General features: G+C 43.3%; 2 protein-coding genes across 5 annotated transcripts in view; one reads left to right on the top strand and one right to left on the bottom strand.

Annotated features, from left to right (window-relative positions):
• The window catches only part of LOC135276758 (zinc finger protein 675-like), a 166,818-nt gene that overhangs the window by 15,565 nt on the left and 125,222 nt on the right, over window positions 1-26,031 (bottom strand). For 2 of the 3 annotated variants that reach the window (XM_064381543.1, XM_064381545.1), the window contains exon 1: window positions 7,770-7,939. The exons of the other annotated variant lie outside the window; for it this stretch is intronic. In XM_064381543.1, the coding sequence (XP_064237613.1) occupies window positions 7,770-7,772 (3 nt within the window). In that variant the 5' untranslated portion in view covers window positions 7,773-7,939. Of the gene's footprint in view, window positions 1-7,769; window positions 7,940-26,031 lie in introns of those variants that run through there. 3 annotated transcript variants of the gene reach the window in all.
• LOC105726271 (zinc finger protein 675-like) overlaps window positions 24,920-26,031 on the top strand; it is a 29,452-nt gene continuing 28,340 nt past the window's right edge. The window contains exon 1 of one of the 2 annotated variants that reach the window (XM_064381541.1): window positions 24,920-25,082. In XM_064381541.1, coding sequence (XP_064237611.1) covers window positions 25,080-25,082 — 3 coding nt within the window. In that variant the 5' untranslated portion in view covers window positions 24,920-25,079. The remainder of the gene's footprint in view (window positions 25,083-26,031) is intronic. The other variant, XM_064381540.1, reaches the window with a different exon arrangement.

Below are 26,031 nucleotides of genomic sequence, written 5' to 3' on the forward strand. Positions count from 1 at the left end.
CACTGACCTGACAAAAATACAATTGAAGTCTACAATGAGCACCTCTATGTACCCTAACTAAAAAATCTAGAAGAAATGAATACATTCCTGGAAAAATGCCTCCTCCCTAGACTGAACAAAAAAGAAATAGAACCCCTCAATAAACCAATAAAAAGCTCCAAAATTGAATTAGTAACAAGTAGCTTACCAACCAAAAAATGCCCAGGACCAGAGGGACTTACAGCTGATTTCTACCAGATGTACAAAGAAGAGCTGGTATTATTTTTACTAAAACTATTGCCAATAATTGAGAAAGGACTTCTCCCCAAGTTATTATATACGAACAGCATCATTTTGATTTAAAAAGAAAAAAAAATTTGGCAGAGAACAAACAAACAAAAAAACTTCAGGCCAGTATTTTTAATAGTTAATAAATATTAACAAAAAAATCGGGTGCAGTGGATCACGCCTGTAATCCTAGTACTTTGGGAGGCCGAGGTGGGTGGATCACCTGAGGTCAGGAGTTCAAGACCAGCCTGGCCATCATGGTGAAACCCCTTCTTTCTTTATTTTATTTTGTTTTTTCTTTTTTAAAGACGGAGTTTCACCATGTTGGTCAGGCTGGTCTTGAACTCCCAACCTCAGGTGATCCGCCTGCCTTGGCCTCCAAAGTGCTTGGATTACAGGCCTGAGCTACCACACCCGGCCTAGAAATCCCATCTTAAAAAAAAAGGTGGCGGGGAGGGGAGAGGAATCTTCAGCAAAATACTGATAAACAAAATCCAGCAGTACATCAGAAAGTTAATCAATTATGATCAAGTAGGATATATCCCTGGGATGCAAGGTTGGTTCAAAATATACAAATCGGCCAGGCGTGGTGGCTCACACCTGTAATCCAAGCACTTTGGAGGCCAAGGCAGGCGGATCAGCTGAGGTTGGGAGTTCAAGACCAGCCTGACCAACATGGTGAAAACTCGTCTTATAAAATAAATAAATAAATAAAAATTGAAAAAACAAAATGTACAAATCAATAATTATCAGTCATCACATAAACAGAACTAAAGACAAAAACCATAAAATTATCTCAATAGATGCAGAAAAAAAGCTTTCAATAAAATTATAACATCCTTTTTTTTTTTTTTTTTTTGATACGGAATTTCGCTCGTGCTGCGCAGGCTGGAGTGCAATGGCGTGATCTTGGCTATCTGCAACCTCCGCCTCCTAGGTTCAAGCAATTCTCCTGCCTCAGCCTCACAAGTAGCTGGGATTACAGGCACGCGCCACCATGCCCAGCTAATTCTTTGTATTTTTTTTTTTTTTTTAGACGTAGTTTCGCTCTCGTTACCCAGGCTGGAGCACAATGGCGCGATCTCGGCTCACCGCAACCTCCACCTCCTGGGTTCAGGCAATTCTCCTGCCTCAGCCTCCTGGGTAGCTGGGATTACAGGCATGCGCCACCATGTCCAGCTAATTTTTTGTATTTTTAGTAGAGAGGGGGTTTCACCATGTTGACCAGGATGGTCTCGATCTCTTGACCTCATGATCCACCCGCCTCGGCCTCCCAAAGTGCTGGGATTACAGGCTTGAGCCACCGCGCCCGGCCAATTTTTTCTATTTTTAGTAGAGACGGGGTTTCACCATGTTGACCAGAATGATTTCGATCTCTTGACCTCGTGATCCACCCGCCTCAGCCTCCCAAAGTGCTGGGATTACAGGCATGAGCCACTGCACCAGGCTTATAACATCCTTTATGTTATAATCTTCAACAAGCTAAGCATTGAAGGTACATATTTCAAAATAACAAGTGATGTATGACACATTTACAGCCAACATACCAAATAGACTCAACTTGGAAGCATTTTTTTTTTTAACTGACATAAGACAAGAATGCCTTCTTTCACCACTCCTATTCAACATAGAATCTGAAGTCCTGGCAAGAGCAATCAGGCAAGACAAAACAATAAAAGGCAACCAAACAGAAAGAGAGGAGCTCATACTATATCCTCAGCAGAAAAGTTTTGTAAGTTGACAACTTCAACAAAGTTTCAGAATACAAAATAAACACACAAAAATTAGTAGCACCTCTGTACATCAACAACATCCAAGCCAAAGTCCAAATTAAAAATACAATCCCATTTATAATGGCCACAAAAAAGAATAAAATATCTAGAAATACAGCTATCTAGGGAGACGAAAGATCTCTAAGACAAGAATTACAAAACACTTCTTTATGGCCAGGCGTGGTGGCTCAAGCCTGTAATCCAAGCACTTTGGAGGCCAAGGCGGGTGGATCACCTGAGGTCAGGAGTTCAAGACCAGCCTGAACCACATGGTGAAACCCCGTCTTTAAAAAATAAAAAATAAATAAAAAAGTAAAACAAAACACTTTTTTTTTTCTTTTGTCACCAGGCGCCAGGCTGGAGTGCAGTGGCGTGATCTCGGCACACTGCAACCTGTGTCTCCCAGGTTCAAGCGATTCTCCTGCCTCAGCCTCCCTAGCAGTTTGGGCTACAGGCGCGTGCCACCACACCCAGCTAAGCTTTGTATTTTAGTAGAGACACCTTTCACCATGTTGGCCAGGATGGTTTCTGTAAGGCCAGTGCCTCCTTGGAAGCCGAATGGACACGCCCTTCTCTCTCCGCGCCTAAAAACGACGTCATCATTCTGAGCGCATTGCTCAGCATTTGCTCTCTCCACGCAGGCTCCCGCTTGCCCATTTCCGCATTCCAATCTCAGCCCTACACCCGCCAGAAATTTTGAAAAGGACTGCCAAGAACCTTCCCTATGGTAGCTCCCCCGTATGTCCTCGGCCAGCCCCTCGTCCGTGCTCACTCCCTTCATACCCAATGTAAATGCCCCCGCTTTGTTCACTTCGCCCGTCCCCAGTCTTTTAATACCCAATAGAACTGCCTTGTCTTTGTTTCCCCCGTAGTCAATCAGCTACTTCTACTCCCTATAAAACCCCACGCCCCAAGAAGAGAAGCACGACTTCTCCGGCCCCTCCTGTCGGACCGTAAAACCTCACCCAGGAGCTGATTAAATTTCTTTATTCCAATAACTGGCCTCAGTTGCCTCATTTAAATCTCAGTTGCTTCATTCAAACCTTACAGTTTCAATCTACTGACCTTGTGATCTGCCCTCCTCGAACTCCCAAAGTGCTGGGATTACAGGCGTGAGCCACCACACCCGGCCCTACAAAACACTTCTTAAAGAAGTCAGAGATTGGCCCTGCATGGTGGTGCATGCCTGTAGTCCCAGCTACTTGGGAGGCTGAGGAAGGAGAATAGCTTGAACCCGGGAGGTGGAGTTGAAGTGAGCCAAGGTCACATCACTGCATTCTGGCCTGAGCAACAAGAGAAAAACTCCGTCTCAAAGAAAAAAAAAAAAGAAAAGTAGGCAAAAAAACATGAGCAGTATTTTGCCTGTTTTTCAAAAGACATATATGTGGCTAAAAAGCATATTAAAAAATGCTCATTAGTAGGCTGGGCACGGTGGCTCATGCCTGTAATCCCAGCCCTCTGGGAGGCTGAGGCAGGCAGATTGCCTGAGGTCAGGAGTTTGAGACCAGCCTGGGCAACACGGTGAAACCCTGTCTCTATTGAAACACAGAAAGATCAGCCGGGCGTGGCGGCATTCACCTATAGTCCCAACTACTCTGGAGGCTGACGAAGGAGAATCGCTTGAACTCAAGAGGTGGAGGTTGCAAAGAGCAGAGATCGTGCATTGCACTCCAGCCTGGACAACAGAGAGAGACTAGGTCTCAAAAAATAAATAAATAAATAAATAAATAAATAATAAAATGAAAATAAAAAGTGATCAATACTAATTAGAGAAATACAAAGGAAAATCACAATGAGATACCATCTACACACCAGTCAAAATGGCCATTATACAAAGTGAAAAAAGAAACAACAGATGCTGGCCAGATGCATGCCACCAGCACTTTGGGAGGCCAAGGCACGTCAGGTGAATAGCCTGAGGTCAGGTGTTCGAGACCAACCTGGCCAACGTGCAGAGACCCCACCTCTACTAAAAATGCAAAAATTAGACCAAGTGTGGTGGCTTATGCCTGTAATCCCAGCACTTTGGGAGGCTGAGACAGGCAGATCACGATGTTAGGTGTTTGAGATCAGCCTGGCCAACATAGTGAAACTCCATCTCTACTAAAAATACACACAAAAAAAATTAGCCAAATGTGGTGGTGGGCCCCTGTAATCTCAGCTACTCAGGAGCCAGGAGAATCACTTAAACACAGGAGGCAGAGGTTGCAGCAAGCTGAGATGGAGCCATTGCACTCCAGCCTGGGTGACAATGCAAGACAATTACAGGTGGCAGGCACCTGTAATCTCAGCTACTTGAAAGGCTAAGATAGGACACTCCAGCCTAGGTGACAGAACAAGAGTCCATCTCAAAGGGAAAAAAAAAAAGATCGCTTGAGCCCGGGAGGTTGAGGCTGCAGTGAGCCGAGATCATGCCACTGCACTCCACCCTAGGTAACAAAGTGAAACCCTGTCTCCAAAAATAAAATAAAATAATTTAATAAAAACATAATATGGTAAATAAATATCACGAAATACTGTGTGGCCATAAAAAGAGATCAAGATAATTTCTTTTGCAGAAACATGGATGGAGCTAGAGACCATTATCCTTAAAAAACTAATGCAGAAACAGAAAACCAAATTCATGTTATCATTTATAAATAGCTGGCTGAGGGCTCACATCTGTAATCCCAGCACTTTGTGAGTCGGAGGCAGGTGGATCACAAAGTCAGGAGATCGAGACCAGCATGGCCAACATGGTGAAACCCTGTCTCTACTAAAAATGCAAAAATTAGCCAGGCATGGTGGTGGGCACCTGTAATCCCAGCTACTCAGGAGGCTGAGACAGGGGAATCACTTGAACCCAGGAGGCAAAAGTTGCAGTGAGCCAAGATCGAGCCATTGCACTCCAGCCTGGGCAACAAGAGCAAAACTCTGCCTAAAAAAAGAGAAAAAGAAAAAGCTAAATAATAAGAACACATGGACACAAAGAAAAGAACAACAGTCCGGGTGTGATGGCTCACGCCTGTAATCCAAGCACTTCAGAGGCCGAGGTGGGCGGATCACCTGAGGTCGGGAGTTCAAGACCAGCCTGACCAACATGGTGAAACCTAGTCTTAAAAAAAAAAAAAAGAAAAGAAAAGAAAAACAAACACTGAGACTTAGTTGAGAGTGGAGGGCAGGAGGACAAAGAGAATCAGAAAAAAATACTTGTTTGGCACCATGCTTAGTACCTGAGTGACAAAATATGCACATTAAACCTTCATGACACAATTTTATTTATTTAACAAACCTACAGATGTACCCATGAACCAAAAATAAAAGTTAAAACTAAAAACTCCATGGGTGCAGAGAGTGCAATGTAGGCCAAAGGACTGGTTTGTACCACAAACAGTGGCTTAGGTGGGGCTGCATTCTGATTTATTTTTGTGTCCATGCAGGCAGATGGGATTATGAACAGTTGTTCCAGAACCCTAGGATGGTGCAGAAAACATATTACTGCTGCAGATTCAGTGTCTGCTGGTGGGGATATTCCAGGAGACTTGTAATCATTTTTTTTTAGGGTTTTGGCAAGAAGCACTGGGATCAAAAATGATGTTGTGAATTTTCTGAGGGTGGTGCCTGGTCCTGGGAAGGTTGTGGGCATGTCAGTGTCTAGTGGGTGTGTTTTTAAGTGGGTGAAAATCTTGTGGAGGCAGCTGTGGGAAAGTGGGGTTTGTTATCAGAGCTCTGTCCTCTTAGAGGAGACCTGATATCACAGGACAATGAGCAGTGTGACAGCTTGTGTACAGGAGAGCACAGCCTCCCATTCCCAGGCATGCAGAGTTCCATTCCCGGGAAGGCCTCTGTGATATCTTTTTTCTGGCACAAAATGTGTCGTTTACTGAACACCAAGCAATTCTCCGACACTCACTGTCCAACATTTGATTTCTGACACCACACAGAGTCAGCACAGACCCTGATTCACAGCACAGTCCCACAACACTGTCTTTACTACAGATGCCAGTCACAAACTTCATAGGCTGATCTACGCTTCTGAGCCACTGTTTGATAACTGGGGACTCCCAGAACATTCCTCAAGTTCAGTAATGTAATAGAGTAACTCACAGAACTCAGTGAAACACTATAGTTGTGTTTACCAGCTTATTATAAAAGATACAACTCGGGCTGGGCATGGTGGCTCACACCTGTAATCCCAGCACTTTGGAAGGCTGAGGCAGGTGAATCACCTGAGGTCAGGAGTTAGACACTAGTTTGGCCAACATGGCAAAACCCCGTCTCTACTAAAAGTACCAAAAAAAAAAAAAAAAAATTAGCTGGCTGTGGTGGCATGCACCTGCAGTCCCAGCTACTCGGGAGGCTGAGGCAGGAGAATTGCTTGAACCTGGGAATTGGAGGTTGCAGTGAGTTGAGATCGCCCCACTGCACTGCACTCCAGCCTGGCAACAGAGTGAGACTCCATCTCAAATAATAATAATAATAATAAAAGACAAATAGTTGATCATGTGAATTAGAAGGGGGACGTTGGCATTTGAGAATGTGAAAAGAAAGTGAAAATTTAGTATTTTACTGCAAGTCATAGACTGGAGGAATGGGAGGTGAGGGGTACATTTGAGACCCAAAGTTAAAAGTGCAGGGGAAAATCAGTCCCCTGTGGAGTGTGAAAATAACTAAGTAGCAGGCAATTAGACTGAGGTTTCTCTAGTTCCTGGGTTCCTACTTTTTAAAAACTCTAACTCAAATGCATTTTTTTGGTAAATTACTGGATTGAGAGAAACAAAATTCAGGCTTAACCAACCATAAACTGCCAATTAACCTCTGATCACATAAGCAGAAAAAGTATACCTTAATGGTACAAATCAAGTAACAAAGTAACTGTACCTAACCAATTATTTAATTTTGTTTTCTTCATTGTGCACCTTTAAAAGTCTTTCCTTCAAGCTGCTCCCATAAACCACAAACTACAAACCACAGCTCGGTGGTCCACAATTTTTGAATCACACTTTGATTAAATTTCTTCTAAATTTTTGCGGTGATGCCCATAATTTTACTTTTCTGTTTTTGAGACGGAGTTTCGGTCTTGTTGCCCAGGCTTGAGTGCAATTGCGCGATCTCGGCTCACCGCAACTTCCGCCTCCTGGGTTCAGGCAATTCTCCTGCCTCACCCTCCTGAGTAGCTGGGATTAAGGCAAGCGCCACCATGCCCAGCTAATTTTTTGTATTTTGAATAGAGACGGGGTTTCACCATGTTGGTCAGGCTGATCGCGAAGTCCTCAGGTGATCCGCCCGCCTCGGCCTCCCAAAGTGCAACGTCATCACTGGCGTGAGCCACCGCGCCCGAACCTCTCATAAATTTGTAATAGGTGAAAAGAGGAACTGGGAACCCCCGGACCAAAGCTCTTCGCATTCACGGACCCGCACCCTGAATCAGGATTCTCCCCCGATGACCGTCCCGTGGTCCCTGCACAATCTGGGAAAGCCACGGCCCTGCGGACGCCGAGCTGCCCAGAGATGGCTCCACGCCAGGGCACAGTCCCTGCCCAGGGAAGACTGGACGCCTGGGGCCCGCAGTCAGCGAAACCGCCATCTTACGGCCGAAGGCTGAGGCCGAGCTCGGCAAGCAGAACTCCGGAGAACTCCGGGCGCAGACTGTGCAGCTGACTGCGGGGAGGCCTGAGTCCGCCACAGCCCCTTCCCCGCGATTTCAACCAGCCCCTCCCTCCCTCGGGATGTCGCACCCAGCACTCTCACCATTTCTAGGCTTCCAGAGGGTCCCGGCGTCTTAGCTGCGGATCTCCCAATTTATGCAGGTCGCAAGGCCGCAGAGGCTGGGCCTCTAGGAGGAGAGGACAGGGAGCAGGGAAGGCGAGACCGAGACCTCCAGCTGCAGGGAGACACCGAAGCGCCGCCAAATCCCGGAAGCCATCTTGTCTGCTCCAGCTGCATGCCTGATTGGACGGTTCCCAGCCCAGCGTTTCTGATTGGATAACGTTTAAGGTCCTGACCGTTCAGGGCCTGAGTGACAGAAGCTGTGATCAGACTCTGGGCTGAGTGAAGAGTGACAGCCTAAGATGCAGCCTTTTCAGTCAGGGCTTCTTTTTTTAACTGAGCCAAGCCCATCCCAGAGGATATTTGCATTTAACCTTGTGTATAAGATCATAAACATTTACAAATGATATACGGCTACTCACAAATAAAATAATGGAAGTATTATTTTAGAATTTCAGATTTTATGGCCTACTTGTGCCTTCTGGTCCATTGAGTAGGGAGCTTGAGAATTTAAAAAAGAAGCTTTTTGCAACGGAGTGAAAAGCAAAAAAAAAAAAAAAAAAAAAAAAAGAAGGTAAAAGAAATAAAAAGAGACAATCCTCTGAAATAAAATGTGAGCCATATGTGAATTTTATATTTTCTAGTAGTCAAACTTTAAAAAGAAAAAAACAGTGGAATTGATTGTAGCAATCTAATTATCCTAATATATCCAAAGTATTATCATTGTAATATGGACGCAAAATGTAATTATTAATGAAACACAAACACACATACACATGTATATGGAACTAAATCTTCGAAAATAACTCTGTATTTTACCTTTCTAGCACATTTCAATTCAGACCAGCCACATTCCAGGCTCCCAGGAGCCACGCGTCGCCAATAGCTGCCACATTAAAGTGCAGCTCTGATGTCAGGTGGGTGAAGAGCCTGAGCATTCCTTTTTTGCCAGAGGTGAGGGGACAGCCTCTCTCTACCAACATCTCTCTTCAGTTCCGAGAAAGAAACGGTGACCATAGAACGAACAGAGGACAGAAGGAATAAAATAACTACAGGTAACCACAGGTCCACCTGTGGTTATTTTATTAACCACTGCTGACCACCTGTTGCTCACCTGAATTCCAAACAGCAGACAGCGAACAAAGAATGATGAGGCCACAGTCGGGCGCGGTGGCACGTACCTATAGTCCCAGCTACTCGGGAGGCTGAGGTGGGAGGATCGCTTGAGCCCAGGAGTTCTGGGCTGCAGTGCGCTATGCAGATCGGGTGTCCGCACTAAGTTTGGTATCAATATGGTCACCTCCGGGGAGCAGGGGACCACCAGGTTGCCTAAGGACGGGTGAACGGGCCCAGGTCGGAAACGGAGCAGGTCAAAACTCCCGTGCTGATCAGCAGTGGGATCGTGCCTGTGAATAGCCACTGCACTCCAGCCTGAGCAACATAGTGATACCCTGTCTATAAAAAAAAAAAAAAGGCCGGGCGCGGTGGCTCAAGCCTGTAATCCCAGCACTTTGGGAGGCCGAGGCGGGTGGATCACGAGGTCAAGAGATCAAGACCATCCTGGTCAACATGGTGAAACCTCGTCTCTACTAAAAATACAAAAATTAGCTGGGCACGGTGGCGCGTGCCTGTAATCCCAGCTACTGAAGAGGCTGAGGCAGGAGAATTGCCTGAACCCAGGAGGCGGAGGTTGCGGTGAGCCGAGATCGCGCCATTGCACTCCAGCCTGGGTAACAGGAGCAAAACTCCGTCTAAAAAAAAAGAGAATGATGAGGCCACAAAACAAGAAAACTCTAGATCTGTCCACAGTCTGAACCTGCAATGTTTAGATAAGGAGAAAATAGATTAAAGGCAAACTTATTTTGTTATGTGGCCTTGGTCCTAATGGTCAGCCTGTGGTTATCTGTTTTCTTCTGTGGTGTGGGGGACGGTGTGCACCAATCACGCACAGACATGTCCACATGTATTTTTTCATATTTAATATTCTCTTACAAGACATGGGACTTTAAACCAGGAATAAACGTGTTATGAGGTTGTTTTTCTTGCCTTGGCACTGTGCACAGGGTGCATTATGACATATTGCTAAGTTCTGCATTCAGGTTATGTGACTCTTTTCTTTTACCTTGGCCCAGAATATTTGGCACAATAAGATATATTACTAGACCCAACATATATAAAATGTGAGGCCCTCACCTGGGTCCCTTCTATAGAGGGACTTGTGACATATCTCTGCATCAATCATCTTTTATTTATTTATTATTTATTTATTTTTATAAAGATGGGGTTTCACCATGTTGGTCAGGCTGGTCTTGAACTCCAGACCTCAGGTGATCCACCCACCTCGGTCTCCCAAAGTGCTAGGATTACAGGCGTGAGCCACCGTGCCCCACTGACTAAATGTTTCTAACTTCCTTCATGAAAAGCATTTTTTACTTTCATTTCAACACTCTATGCAGAATTATTTTTCATACATTTAGTTGATTTAATTATATATAGATTAAATTAACTCTTTTTTTTTTTTTTAAAGATGGGGTTTCACCATGATGGCCAGGCTGGTCTTGAACTCCTGACCTCAGGTGATCCACCCACCTCAGCCTCCCAAATGCTAGGATTACAGGCGTGAGCCACTGCACTCAGCCCACATTAACTTTTTTTTTTTGAGACAGAGTCTCACTCTGTTGCCAGGCGCCAGGCACAATCTGCAGTGGCACAATCTCAGCTCACTGCAACCTCCGCCTCCTGGGTTCAAGCAATTCTCCTGCCTCAGCCTCTCGAGTAGGAGGGACTAAAGGCGCACATCACCACGCCCAGCTAATTTTTGTATCTTTCGTAGAGACGGGTTTTCACCATGTTGACCAGGATGATCTCGATCTCTTGACCTCGTGATCCACCCGCCTCGGCCTCCCAAAGTGCCGGGATTACAGGTTTGAGCCACCGCGCCCGGCCTAACTCTTTTTTTTTAATTTTGGACACTGAGTGTCGCTCTGTCGCCCAGACTGGAGTGCAATGGTTCAATATTAGCTCACTGCGACCTCAGCTGTGTAATCTCTTTCTCTTTACTGTAAAAAAACCTGTGACTGACCACGATGGGAAATTACTTATGAAATTAGGCTATCATTGGGTTGACTTTGTTTTTATCAAAAGGGCGATTATCCTGATTGGGATAAATGTAATTAGAGGTGCTTTTTAAGAGAAAAAGACACATAGATAAACACCCCTGCTGGCCTGGCCTTCTAGGTGGCTCATGTTGTAAGCTGCTTGTGGTGGTCATATGGCAGGAAATATATTTGTATATTGTCATAATTCCTGCCTCCCACATGTTGCTTCCTGTAGGGAGGACAGGAGGATCCCAAAGAAGAGGAAAAAAAGGGGATCTCATTCATGCAAGAAATAATCACCTCTCATCTCGGATAGCTTAAGATGAGAAACAGAGGAGCTCATAACATGACCACATCAATGGGAGAAAAAAGGGGGAAATGCCAGTGAAAGGACTCACTGACATTATGGAGCAGCATTTGCTAAGTTGAGGTGAATGATCAGCCCCTGAGATACCAATACTCTACCAAGAAGGCTGAATTTACTCTGATTAAATCAGCATGTCTGCATGATTCTGGTTACCCAGCTTTACAATATCCACTACAGAAATACCAAGGAGACCACTAGTTACCCTTTTAAAATTGAACTTATCATGAAAAGCATACCTGATTATTTAACAATTGAAAAACCTTGAAACAATATTTATTTGTTGTGTTGTATTTTTTTGAGATGGAGTCTCGCTCTCTTGCCCAGGCTGGAGTGCAGTGGGACAATCTCCGCTCGATACAGCCTCCACCTCCCAGGCTGAAGCGATTCTCCTGGCTCAGCCTCCTGAGTAGCTGGGATTACAGGCATGTGCCACCACGCCTGGCTAATTTTTTGTATTTTTAGTAGAGATGGGGTTTCTCCATGTTGGCCAGGCTGGTCTTGAACTCCCGACCTCAGGTGATCCACTCGCCTTGGCCTCCCAAAGTGCTGGGATTACAGGCATGAGCCACTGCACCAGGCCACGTTTTATATTTTAAAAGTTGTAGACCATGCAATTTAATTTTCTTGTCTGTCTGTCTTTTTTGTTTGTTTGTTTGTTTTTTAAGAGACTCCATCTCCAAGAAAAACAAAAAAGAAATACAAAAATTAGTCAGATGTGGTGGCACATGCCTATAGTCCCAGGAGGCTGAGACAGGAGAATTGCTTGAACCCAGGAGGCAAAGGTTGCAGTGAGCTGAGATCACTCCACTGTGCTCCAGCCTGGGTGAAAGAGTGATACCCTCTCTCAAAAACAACAACGACAACAACAAAAAACAAGTAATATAAATTTAATTAATGGATGTGGAAAAAGTCATATAGGAACACTAAAAATGAATTGGAATCCAGCATCTGACACTGATGAACATATTTACCAGATTACACGAGACCTAAATTTCTGTAAACATTGAGAAACAGAATTTAAAAAAAAATTTTTTTTTTTATAAAGACGGTGTTGGCCGGGCGCGGTGGCTCAAGCCTGTAATCCCCGCACTTTGGGAGGCCGAGGCAGGTGGATCACGAGGTCAAGAGATCGAGACCATCCTGGTCAACATGGTGAAACCCCGTCTCTACTAATACAAAAAATTAGCTGGGCACGGTGGTGCGTGCCTGTAGTCCCAGCTACTCAGGAGGCTGAGGCAGGAGAATTGCCTGAACCCAGGAGGCGGAGGTTGCGGTGAGCCGAGATCGCGCCATTGCACTCCAGCCTGGGTAACAAGAGTGAAACTCCGCCTCAAAAAAAAAAAAAAAAAAAAAAAAAAAAAAAAAAAAGACGGTGTTGGTCAGGCTGGTCTTGAACACCCAACCTCAGGTGATCTGCCCGCCTTGGCCTCCAAAGTGCTTGGATTACAGGCGTGAGCCACCACGCCCGGCCGAAAAATATAATTTTTTTTTTTTTTTTTTTTGAGGCGGAGTTTCACTCATTACCCAGACAGGAGTGCAATGGCGTGATCTGGGCTCACCGCAACCTCCGCCTCCTGGGTTCAAGCAATTCTCCTGCCTCAGCCTCCTAAGTAGCTGGGATTACAGGTGCATGCCACCATGCCCAGCTAATTTTTGTATTTTTAGTAGAGACGGAGTTTCACCGTGTTGACCAGGATGGTCTTGATCTCTTAACCTCGTGATCCACCCGCCTCGGCCTCCCAAAGTGCTGGGATTATAGGCGTGAGCCACCGCGCCCGGCCAAAAAACAGAATTTTTAAATTAAAAACATCTTCAACGACTTAATAGGCCTATAAGATTTTTGAAAAATTTGTTTACCCATCATTAATCAATATTAGGTTACACTAAAACTTTTCTTTTTGAGATGGAGTCTCTCTGTCGCCCAGGCTAGAGTGCAGTGGTGCAATCTCGGCTCACCACAACCTTTGCCTTCCGGGTTCAAGCGACTCTCCTGCCTCAGCCTCCCAAGTAGCTGGGATTACAGGCACATGCCATCATGCCTAGCTAATTTTTGGTATTTTTAGTAGAAACAGGGTTTCACCATGCCGGCCAGGCTGCTCTTGAACTCTTGACCTCTAGTGTTCCACCCGTCTCTGCCTCCCGAAGTGCTGGGATTACAGGCGTGAGCCACCATGCCCAGCCTGAGAATGCTGATTTTCATGTGACATTCTATACTCTAACCCAGTGCCCTTTCTGCAGGTAAACTCGTTATAAATTTATTTTGTCTTTACACCAATTTGCATGTGTGCGATTCTATGTACATTTAGAAGTAGCACTGCATGTGTGTTTCCTGGGTGAGAAGAGCATGTTCCATGGTTAGAAGAGCAGGCTCAGTTTGAGACCAGCCTGGCCAATATGGTGAAACCCCATCTCTGCTACTAAAAATACAAAAATTGCCTGGGCATGGTGGTGGGCACCTATAGTTCCAGCTACTCGAGATGCTAAGGCAGGAGAATTGCTGGAAGCTGGGAGGCAGAGGTTGCAGTGAGCAGTGATCATGCAAATGCATTCCAGCCTAGGTGACAGGTGAGACTCGGTCTCAATTAGAAAAAAAAAAAGGCCGGGCACGATGGCTCACGCCTGTAATCCTAGCACTTTGGGAGGCTGAGGCGGGTGGATCACGAGGTCAAGAGATCGAGACCATCCTGGTCAACATGGTGAAACCCCGTCTCTACTAAAAATACAAAAAATTAGCTGGGCATGGTGGTGCATGCCTGTAGTCCCAGCTACTCGGGAGGCTGAGGCAGGAGAATTGCCTGAACCCAGGAGGCGGAGGTTGCGGTGAGCCGAGATCTTGCCATTGCACTCCAGCATGGGTAACAAGAGCGAAATTCCGTCTCAAAAAAAAAAAAAAAAAAAAAAAAGATGTTTTAAACCATTAGAGAAACTTACCTTTCTTCCACAATAGTATATGAACAAAAAATTGAGGATGAAATAAAAGTGATTAGAAATCTTGTTTTTAATTTTACACACATATATCATTAAAAACAGCTTGAAACATTTTTACAAAATACATACACTATGAACCCAGGGCCCAGTGATGGAAGAGTGGGAACAACCTGGACACCCTCTTTTTTAATTCTCCCTTTCAGTCACTATTCCCAAGAGTGACTTATATCCTGGCTTTTAATTATGTTATTTTATTTTATTTTATTTGAGACAGAGTCTCACCTTGTCACCCAGGCTGGAGTGCAGTGGTGCGATCTTGGCTCACTGCAACCTCCACCTCCCGGATTCAAGTGATTCTCCTGTCTCAGCCTCCCAACTAGCTGGGATTACAGGTGCCCACCACTATGCCCAGCTAATTTTGTATTATTTTAGTAGAGATGGGGTATCACCATATTGGCCAGGCTGGTCTCAAACTCCTGACTTCAGGTGATCCGCCGGCCTCAGCCTCTCAAAGTGCTCAGATCATAGGCATGAGCTACCACACCTGGCCTGACTTTTTATACAATAAATAAGATTTGCCTGTTTTTGAACTTTCAATAAATAGATTAAAACAATAAGTTCTCATTCTTGGTCATCTTATATTCTCAACAGTGTGAAATTGATCTCTGTTGTTGCCTGTAGTTGTGATTTATCCACATTTATTGCTCTACACTGTGAGGTGATATAAATACACTACAATTAGTTTATTTACTGTTCATAAACATTTTGGTGATTTTCCAGATATTTTAGTGTTCCTATAAACTGTCTTGGGCATTTTTAAAGAAAAAATTATGCAACTTTGTAAATATATGACCACACATATAATTAAGATGTCTGTATCTTCAGCTTGTGTAGGCATAGACTACCAGCATGATATGAGGGATTATTTATTCCCTAATTGTCTTTATTTTTCAAACTTTACAGTGTAAACTCTGTGAAGGCAAAAACCTCTATTTTTCTTGTCTTTTTTATAAAGAGTGTCACCCTGTCACCCAGGCTGGAGTGCAGTGGCACAATCTCAGCTTATTGCAACCTCTGCATGCCGGGTTCAAGCGATTCTGGGGCCTCAGCCTTCTCAATAGCTGAGATTTTAGAGTCATGTGCCATCACGTGCAGCTAATTCTTGTATTTTTTGTACTGATGGGGTTTCACCATGTTTGCCAGGCTGGTGTCTCAAACTCCTGACTTCAAGTGATTCACCCACCTCAGCCTCCCAAAGTCCTGGGATTACAGGCGTGAGCTTTGGGGATCGCTCCAGCGTAGAGCTTTGGCCATCGTGCCCGTGCCTAGATTTCTCTGCCATAATGGAGTTTGAGCCCAGACACATTTCTCCCCTCCTGGACACAGTCGAGCTAAGGGAAAGAAGGAAGTGCAAGAAGTTTGATTTTGCAGAAGTTTATTTCTGGTTCACTGATCTAACAGTTTGGCTGGGTGAAGGCTGTGTGGTTTCACTGCACATTCTATTTCTTGAAGTTTCTGTTCTGGGCTAGTTTTTATGACTCTGTTACCAGGTACTCACTGAAGCTTGTGACTATTCATATGACATTTGAAATTGTTACCTCTAAGAATTATACCCTGGTTTGACCGTTGTAAAATGTGATCTTGTTTCTGTGTTTCTGATTATCGGATAAGTAGAAAAGGTCACCTGTTTGTTTTATGACTTCTTGATCAATCTTTATGACAGTTGATTGTATGCTTCTCCTTTCACTAGTTTTAACTTGAACCCCAGGCTTGCAATGTTGTAACTTTCTCTTCTCCTGTGTTGTAGTAACCTCACTAAGTAACCTGACGTCAGCCACTGCAGGCTAAAGGGTATATAATGAGACCCTGTGCACAAAATAAATTGCTGACTTGGGCAATCCTCGTCAGTCCTCCAGACCTTATACTGTTCTATCTCTCTTTTTTCCATGCACTCTCTCTTCCAGGTATTGGGACCCTCTTGCTGGTCAAGAGACCCCCCAGCAGATGTGCCGATCTCATGGACCACAACAGTGAGCCACTGTGCCCCGCTCACTGCTCTGTTTCTCAACACAGGATTTCTCGGCCAGATTTTTTTTCTTTTTTTTTTTTGGCATTCTAAGTCAGGGTCACTTTTTAAAAAAGATTACGTAACCAAGCAGGTGCAATTTCAGCACAGATTTGAAAACGATAGGCCTTGGCCAACCAGGTAAGCTCTAAGCAATTGTAAATCACTACCTTGTAACGATGTATAATTACCGGCTGCTGTGGCTCCCGGGTGTAATCTCAACACATTGGGAGGCCGAGGCAGGTGGATCACTTGAGGCCAGGATTTTGAGAGAAGCCTGACCAACATGGTGAAACCCCATCTCTACTAACAATTCAAAAATTATCTAGGTTCTTAGTGGAAAACGAGGATACACCTATTATTTTATAATGTTACAACTGTACTTCAAATAATCAAAAATAAAATTATTATCGAATATAGCAATTCCATTTATGAATCTATATATAAAACATGCAACATGGGACCCTTGAAGATATATTTAATACAATGGAATATTATTCAGTCTTAAAAAAAAATCTTGTGACATTTAAAGATACACTTTGAGAATATATTTCAAGTGAAATATGCCAGTAACAAAATGATGGATGTTATGATTTCACTTATATGACATATAAAATAGTCACACTCATAAAAACAGAATGTGAAATGGTGTTTGTCAAGGACTCAAGACAGCATAAAATGGGTAAATGTTATTTAACGCATATTGAGTTTTAGTTTTACAAGAGGTAAAATTTCAAGAAGTGTTTTGCATAATGAGGTGAATGTAGCTGATATGCTGACATGCCTGAAATATGCAGTTTTGTTGGTTTTTTTTTTTTTTGAGACAGGATCTCAAACCCAAGTTTGAGTGCAATGGCACAATTATGGCTCACTTCAGCCATTCACTCCCAGGCTCAAATAATCCTGCCCCTCAATCTCTCAAGTAGCCGGGACCACAGGTGCACACCACCATGCCTGGCCATTTCTTATAAAAAAAATTTGTAGAGAAGATGTCTCCATATTTTGCCCAAGCTGTTTTCAAAGTTTTGGACTCAAGCAATCCTCCTGTCCTGCCTCTCAAAATCCTGGTTTTACAGATGTGATCCACCACCATGTCGTCTCCTGACATGTACATTTAAATAGATTTAAGAAGGAAATTATATAGTATGTATCTTTACAATTATTTTTTTTAAAAAAACTTGTAAAAATACAGAATTACAAATCTTTTTTGAAATTACCTTTAAATCACCGGATGTGGTGGCTCATGTCTGTAATCCCAACACTTTGGGGAGCCGAGGCAGGCGGATCATGAGGTCAGGAGTTCGAGACCATCTTGGCTAACACGGTGAAACCCTGTCTCTACTAAAAATGCGAAAATTAGCCAGGGGTTGTGGCACGTGCCTGTAATCCCAGCTACTTGGGAGGCTGAGGCAGAAGAATTGCTTGAACCCGGGAGGCAGAGGTTGCAGTGAGCCAAGATTGCTCCATTGCACTCTAGCCTAGGTGACAGAGCAAGACCCATCTCAAAATAAAAAAACAAAATATTAGCTTTAAATCATAAAAGTGTTTTTCTCACACAAAGGATATACATATTCATCATTAAACACATGGTGAAAATAAGACTGTTTCCAAGGCTACTCACTTAGACACGATAAAACCGACACTGAAAATGAGCTAAGGGACTGGGCAGGGTGGCTCATGCCTGTAATCCCAGCACTTTGGGATGCCGAGGCAGGCAGAACACCTGAGGTCAGGAGTTCAAGATCAGTTTGACCAACATGGGGAAACCGTGTCTCTACTAAAAATAAAAATTAAAAATTAGCAGTGCATGGTGGCACATGCCTATACTCCCAGAGATTTGTGAGGCTGAGGCAGGAGAATTACCGAGATTGTGCCATTGCACTCCAGCCTCAGCAACAAGAGCAAAACTCCATTTCAATGACAAAATAAAGAAAATGACCTAAGAAATAATATATACAAGATAAGGTATAACCAAAATTGGGGTCCTTTCTGTGGATATAAACACACACACATATATATAATCTGATGGACATAGACATATGGCTCATTTACCTTTTAGTTAAACCCCACATTAACTTAAAGTATACAAACAATTGTAAATTATCTAAAATTATAATACCTAAGTAAAACCAATAGACACAATAACCATGTTAAGAAATTACACTAAAAAAACACGCTAATATAGAACTGCAAGACAACAATAACAGAAATGTTTATGCATAAAATCTAGTTTGCAACATTAATGTACATTAACAAATAGGCCCGGCACTGCGGCTCACGCCTGTAATCCCAACACTATGGGAGGCCAAGGTGGGCAGATCACCCAAGGTCCAGAGTTTGACACCAGCCCGACCAACACGGAGACACCTTGTCTTGACTAAAAATACAAAATTAGCTGGGTGTGGTGACACATGCCTGTAATCCCAGCTACTTGGGAGGCTGAGGCAGGAGAATCCCTTGAACTTGGGAGGCGGAGGTGGTTGTGAGCCTAGATCTTGCCATTGCACTCCAGCCTGCACAACTCCATCTCAAAAAAATAAAAATATTTTGTCTAGATAACTGCAATGTTTGACTGTCACTGTGCATTTGTGGAAGGCAGGAATTTTAAATGACTGGCATCTATTGTATAGCAATAAAATTTCAGGGAAAATGCACTACAATCAGAAATAGGAGATGCTAATGAGAAACTTTACTAGATAAGCATTTAAAAGAAACTAGTGTCAATTTTTAAGTTTTAAATATATGCCATTTTTACACAAAATAAAACTACTGTAATCCAAGTTTAGAAGCAAAGAATAGCCTTACATTGCTAAATTTTATATATATATATATACAGATATATATATATATATGTGTACACACAAACACATATTTAGCAGAATATGGTACAAGTCTCATATAAAAAACAAATATTTGGGGAATAAATTATATTCTCTAGATATGGGCTAACAGAAGCAGTTTAAAATTTTATAATTCCTTTTTGCCTGCCTGCATACCAATTATCTAATCGAATTCAGGCACAACATGTAAATTCTAGTATATTGCCCTAAATGTCTGAATCTAAAATTACAGACAAATTTGAAGTAGAAAATAAAAAGTAAAAATTCATATGGAGAGTGACATTAATAAGACAAGAAAGTAAAGGGTGCCCTATTTGCTTATCTTCTGACACTAAGAAAATCTGTCACTGATTCCTGACAAAAATCCCTTTATGAGAGAACCAGGCATCATGCTTCACACCTGTAATAATAGCTACATGGTGCATTAAAGTTGGAGAACTGCTTCTGGTCAAAACACTAAGACCTGCCGAGGTTATATAGCAAGACCCCATCTCAAAAATAACTGCTTTTTTTTTGACGGACTCTCGATCTGTTGCCCAGCCTAGAGTGCAGTGGCACGATCTCAGCTCACTACAACCTCCACCTCCCAGGTTCAAGCAATTCTCCTGCCTCAGCCTCCTGAGTAGCTGAGATTATAGGCAGGCACCACCATGTCTGGCTATTTTGTATTTTTTTAAATTAATTTATTTACTTTAGGTGCATACTATATCTGGCATTTCTCCCCATGATATCCCTCCTCACCCCCCGCTGTCTTTCCCTACCTCCCTCAACTGCCCCCAGTGTGCGATGCTCCTCTCCCTGTGTCCATGTGTTCTCATTGTTCAACACCCACCTATGAGTGAGAACAGGCAGTGTCTGGCTTTCTGTTCTTCTGTTAGTTTGCTGAGAATGATGGTTTCCAGATTCATCCGAGTCCCTACAAAGGACACAAACACGTTTTTTATGGCTGCATAGTATTCCATGGTGTATGTGTACCGCATTTTCTTTGTCCAGTCTATCGTGGATGGGCATTTGGGTTGATTCTGTGGAAGTCTAGTATTTCTTTTAATTTGAGACAGAGTTTCCAGTCGACACTCAGAAACAGGTTGTTCAGTTTCCAAGTGGTTGTGTGCGTTTGCCTGTGTTTCTTGATCCTGAGTCCTAGTCTGACTGCGCTGTGGTCTGACAGACTGTTTGTTATGATTTCTGTTCTCTTGCTTTTGCTGAGGAGTGATCTGCTTCCAATGATGTGGTAAATTTTAGAGTATTTGCAATGTGGGGCTGAGAAAAATGTATATTCTGTGGATTTGAGGTGGAGCGTTCTGTATTTGTGTATTAGGTCCACTTGGTCCAGCTCTGCATTCGAGTCCTGGATATCCTTGTTAATTTTCTGTCTCATTGATCTGTCTAAAAGAGACAGTGGAGTGTTGAAGTCTCCCACTATTATTCTGTGGGAGTCTAAATCTCGTTTTAGGTCGTTAAGAACTTGCTTTATGGATCTAGGTGTTCCTGTGTTGGGGGCATACATATTTAGGATACTTAGCTCTTCCTGTTGGCTTGATCCTTTTACCATTATGTAGTGTCTGTCTTTGTCTCTTTTGATCTTTGTTGGTTTGAAGTCCATTTTATCAGAGACTAGGATTGCAAACCCTGCCTTTTTTTTTTTTTTAAAGATGGGGTTTCACCATGATGGTCAGCCTGGTCTTGAACTCCCGACCTCAGGTGATCCGCCCGAATTGGCCCCCAAAGTGCTTGGATTACAGGTGTGAGCCACCGCTCCTGGCCAAACCCTGCTTCTTTTTGTTCTCCATTTGCTTGGTAAATCTTCTTCCATCCCTTTATTTTGAGTCTATGTGTGCCTTTGTATGTGAGATGGGTTTCCTGAATACAGCACACCGATGGGTTCTGATTTTTATCCAGTTTTCCAGTCTGTGTCTTTTGATTGGGGCGTTTACGCCATTTACATTGAATATTAATATTGTTATGTGTGGATTTGATTCTGCCATTTTGTTACTGGCTGGTTTTCTTTCCCATTAGTTGACTCATTTTCTTCATTGTATTTTTGGTCTTTGCCAACTGGTTTGCTTTTGCAGTGACTGATACTTGTTCCTTTCCATAATTAGTGTTTCTTTTTTTTTTGAGATGGAGTTTCGCTCTTGTTACCCAGGCTGGAGTGCAATGGCGCAATCTCGGCTCACCGCAACCTCCGTTTCCTGGGTTCAAGCAATTCTCCTGCCTCGGCCTCCCTAGTAGCTGGGACTACAGGTCTGTGCCATCATGCCCAGCTAATTTTTGTATTTTTAGTAGAGATGGGGATTCACCATGTTGACCAGGATTGTCTCCATCTCTTGACCTCATGATCCACCTGCCTCAGCCTCCCAAAGTGCTGGGATTATAGGTGTGAGCCAGTGCACTCGGCCATACTTAGTGTTTCTTTCAGGAGCTCTTGTAGGGCAAGTCTGGTGGTGACAAAATCTCTCAATAATTGCTTGTCTGTAACGGATTCTATTTCTCCTTCACTTACAAAGTTTAGTTTGGCTGGATATGTGATTCTGGGTTGAAAGTTCTTTTCTTTAAGGATGTTGAATATTGGGCCCCACTCTCTTCTGGCTTGTAGGGTTCCTGCAGAGAGATCTGCTGTGAGTCTGATAGGCTTCCCTCTGTGGGTGACCTGGCCTTTCTCTCTGGCTGCCCTTAGCATTTTTTCCTTCATTTCAACCCTGGTGAATCTGACGATTATGTGCCTTGGGGTTGCTCTTCTTGAGGAATATCTCTTTGGAGTTCACTGTATTTCTTGAATTTGAAATTTGGACTGCCTTGCTAGGCTTGGGACGTTCTCCTGGATAATATCCTGGAACATGTTTTCCAGCTTGGATTCATTCTCCCCATCATATTCAGGTACACCAATCAAGTGTAGATTAGGTCTTTTCACATAATCCTATATTTCTTGGAGGCTTTGTTCATTTCTTTTCACTCTTTTTTCTCTTCTCTTGCCTTCTCTTTTTATTTCATTGAGTTGATCTTCAATCACTGATATCCTTTCTTCTCCTTGATGGATCTGGCTATTAAAACGCCGAGGCAGGTGGATCAGGAGTCAAGAGATCGAGACCATCCTCGTCAACAAAGTGAAACCTTGTCTCTACTAAAAATACAAAAATTAGCTGGGCATGGTGGCACATGCCTGTAGTCCCAGCTACTCGGGAGGCTGAGGCAGGAGAATTGCCTGAACCCAGGAGGCGGAGGTTGTAGTGAGCCAAGATCATGCCATTGCACTGCAGCCTGGGTAACAAGAGCAAAAACTCTGTCTCAAAAAAAAAAAAAAAAAGAGTCATTTGAGGCCGGGCACGGTGGCTCACACAAAGTGGGCAGATCATGAGGTAAGGAGCTCGAGACCAGACTGGCCAACATGGTGAAACCCCATCTGTACTAAAGATACAAAAAAATTAGCTGGGCATGGTGGAAGGCGCCTGTAATCTCAGCTACTTGGGAGGCTTAGGCAGGACAATGGCTTGAACCCACGAGGTAGAGGTTACAATGAGCCCAGATCACACCATTGCACTCCAGTCTGGGTAACAGGGCAAGACTCAGTCTAAAACAAACAAACAAACAAATAAACAAAACAAAAAAATTAAGTCATTTCAATGAATACCACATAGATACAGAACATAGTAAAAGGCTACTTTGAAAAATTATATGACAACAATTAGATAACTCAGAAAACATTAGACTGTCAGAAAGAAACCCACCAAGATTAAATATAAAGAACCAGAAATACTGAATAGATAAATAATGAGAAAGGGCCAGGCGTGGTGGCTCATGCCTGTAATCCAACCACTTTGGAGGCCAAGGCGGGCTGATCACCTGAGGTCGGGAGTTCAAGACCAGCTTGATGAACATGGTGAAACCCCATCTTAAAAAATAAAAATAAAAAATAAAAAATAATAGTAATGAGAAAAATGAAAGCAGCGGCCAAATATCTTAGTTTTATTTTTAAAATTAATTGGTTAATTAATTAATTATTATTAGTTTTTGACACAGAGGCTCACTCTGTCACCAAGGCTGGAGTGCAGTGGCTCACTCTCAGCTCACTGCACACTCTGCCTATGGGGTTCAAGTGATTCTTCTGCCTCAGCCTTCTGAGTAGCTGGGTTTACAGATCCAGAATCTTTCTTTAATATGATATGGAAAAGTTACCCTGAAGAGGAATCTCCAACCTTAAAGAAAAAAAAAAAAAAAGAAAGAAAGAAAGAAAGAAAAAGAAGTAAAAGAAAAGGAAAAGTTAACTATATTTAGATTTGTTAGCTAACAGAAAATTTGAATTAACATTTTTTATTGAAAAACATAAAATGGGGCTGGTCCGAAGGTAGTGAGTTATCTCAATTGATTGTTCACAGTCAGTTACAGATCGACCTCCTTTTTCTACTCTTTCCCCCCTTCTCACTACTGCACTTGACTAGTCTAAAAAAAAAAAGAAAAGAAAAGAAAAAAAAACATAAAATGGGTCGGGGTGCAGTGGCTCATGCCCGTAATCCCAGCACTTTGGGAGGCCGAGGCTGGAGAATCACTTGAGGTCAGGAGTTCCAGACCAGCCTGGCCAACATGGAACAACTCCATCTCTACTAAAAATACAAAATTAGCTGGGCACGGTAGCACATGCCTGTAATCCCAGCTACTTAGAAGGCTCAGGCAGGAGAATTGCTTGAATCTGGGAGGCGGAGTTAGCCCTGAGCTGAGATCATGCCATTGCACTCGAGTCTGGGCAACAAGAGTGAAACTGTCTCAAAAAAAAAAAAACCAAAAAAACATAAAATGTTTTTTAATCTACAAATATTGATACAAAACAGTTCAAAATTATTTCCTAGGAATTTCACTAAAAATTAGTTTGTTTGGGGTTAATGTAATTATATATATATATATAAACTAAGAATACTGGGTGTAAAAAAAACATATACACTTTCTTCATAGAAAGTGTTTAAACAATTGTCAGGCACGGTGGCTCAGGCCTGTAATCCCAACACTTTCGGAGGTCGAGGCAGAAGGATTATTTTGAACTGAGGAGTTGGAGACCAGTCTGAGCAACATGGCAAATTCCAATCTCTACTTCAAATATGGAAATAAACCGGGGATGTTGGCGTACGCTCATAGTCCCAGCTACTTCAGAAACTTAGGCTGGAGAATCGCTTGAACCTGGGAGAAGGAAATTGTAGTGAGCCGAGATCGCGCTACTGCACTTCAGCCAGGCCTATAGACTAAGTCTCTCTCACTTTCTCTCTCTCAAAAAAAATGTGTATAAACAAAAACAAAATATGCTTTTGATGAAGAAAGTTAGAAACATTTTGTTTACTTTAAAATTACTTAAAGGTTGTTTCAAATTGAAAAACTAAAACTAATGTAGATTAAAATAAAATATAAAAAATTTAAAAATGGCCAGGCGCGGTGGCTCACGCCTGTAATCTCAAAGTGCTGGGGTTACAGGCATGAGCCATCGCGCCCGGCCTGATTCTGCCTTGAACAACAATTTTATGTATTATTAATATACATAAAACATTTTTGTTCACATTTTGAATACATTGAAAAAATGTATTCAAAACAAGGAAGAGAAACAAGGAAAATGAGAGAACAAGGAAGAGATAGCATTTTCCCATGCTCTGGGGTTGGCCTGGCTCAGGTCAGGAAGGAAGCCCTGCCTGAAAAGGCTGCAGTTTAGGCTGTCACTCTTTCTTCATTCCGCCCCGCCTCCGATCACATCTTCTGTCACTCAGGGGCAGAGAAGGCGGGGTCTTAAACGTTAATCCAATCAGAGACTTTCGGCTGGGAACTGTCCAATCATGCACACAGCTGGAGCGGAGAGGGCTCCTTCCGGGATGTGGCGGGGCCTTTGTCTTTCCCTGCAGCCGCAGCTCCGGATCTCGTCTTCACTTCTCTGTGTCGTCTTCTCCTAGACGCCTAGATTGTGTGGCCCTGTGACCTTGGAGATCCACAGCTAAGACGCCAGGATCCCTTGGAAGCCTAGAAATGGTGAGAATGCCAGGTCCGAAATCCGTAGAGGGGACAAGGCTGGTTGGAACTAGTGGGAAGAGGCTGCAGCGGGATCGGGCCTCTCCGCAATCAGCGCCCGAGTCCTTTTTGCCCAGCACAGCGTCAGTCCCCTTCAGCCGTAAGATGGCTGGTGTGCTGACAGTCGGGCTGAGGCGTCCTGTCTTCCCTGCGCTGTGACCGTGTCCTGGCCTGGAGCCCTCTCTGGGCAGGTCTGCACCAGTAGCGCCGCGTCTCTCCCAGGTTGTGCACGTGCTACCGAAGGATCGTCAGGGCGGAATCTAACCCGGGTGCGGGTTCTTGAATGGGAAGAGCTTAGGTCTGTGGGGATCCCAGGCTCTGTTTTTTCTTATTAAAAATTTGTGGGCGCCACCGCGAAAACACTAATTTAATCAAAGGGTGATTCAAAAATGGTAGAGCACCCAGCTGTGGTTTGTAATTTGTGTTCCATGGAAGGAGCTTGAAGGAAAGATTTTTATGAGGCTCGTGATAAAGAAAACCAAATTCAATAATTGGCTAGGTATGTAGGTTTTTTTTTTTTTTTTTTTTGTTTTTTTTTTTTTAATCTGTTGCCCAGGCTGGAGTGCAGTGGCACAATCTTGGCTCACTGCAACCTCCGCCTCCCAGGTTCAAGTGATTGTCCTGCCTCAGCCTCCCGAGTAGCTGGGATTACAGGCACGTGTCACCATGTCCAGCTAATTTTTTGTATTTTTAGTAGACACGGTGTTTCACCATGTTGACCAGGGTGATCTCGATCTCTTGACCTCGTGAGCCACCGTGCCCGGCCCAACTATTTGTTCTTTAGTGTACATTTGGATACCTATTTTAGTCTTTTTTTTTTTCTTTTAATTTTTGAGATGGAGCCTTGTGTTGTACCGGAGTGAGTCAAGGAATGCGCCACACTCTGAGAATAAATTATGAGTCCTTTATT

The sequence above is a fragment of the Aotus nancymaae genome, unplaced genomic scaffold (assembly GCF_030222135.1).
Source record: "Aotus nancymaae isolate 86718 unplaced genomic scaffold, 86718_ANA_hifiasm-v0.15.2.pri h1tg000028l, whole genome shotgun sequence".
NCBI classification, from domain to species: domain Eukaryota; kingdom Metazoa; phylum Chordata; class Mammalia; order Primates; family Aotidae; genus Aotus; species Aotus nancymaae.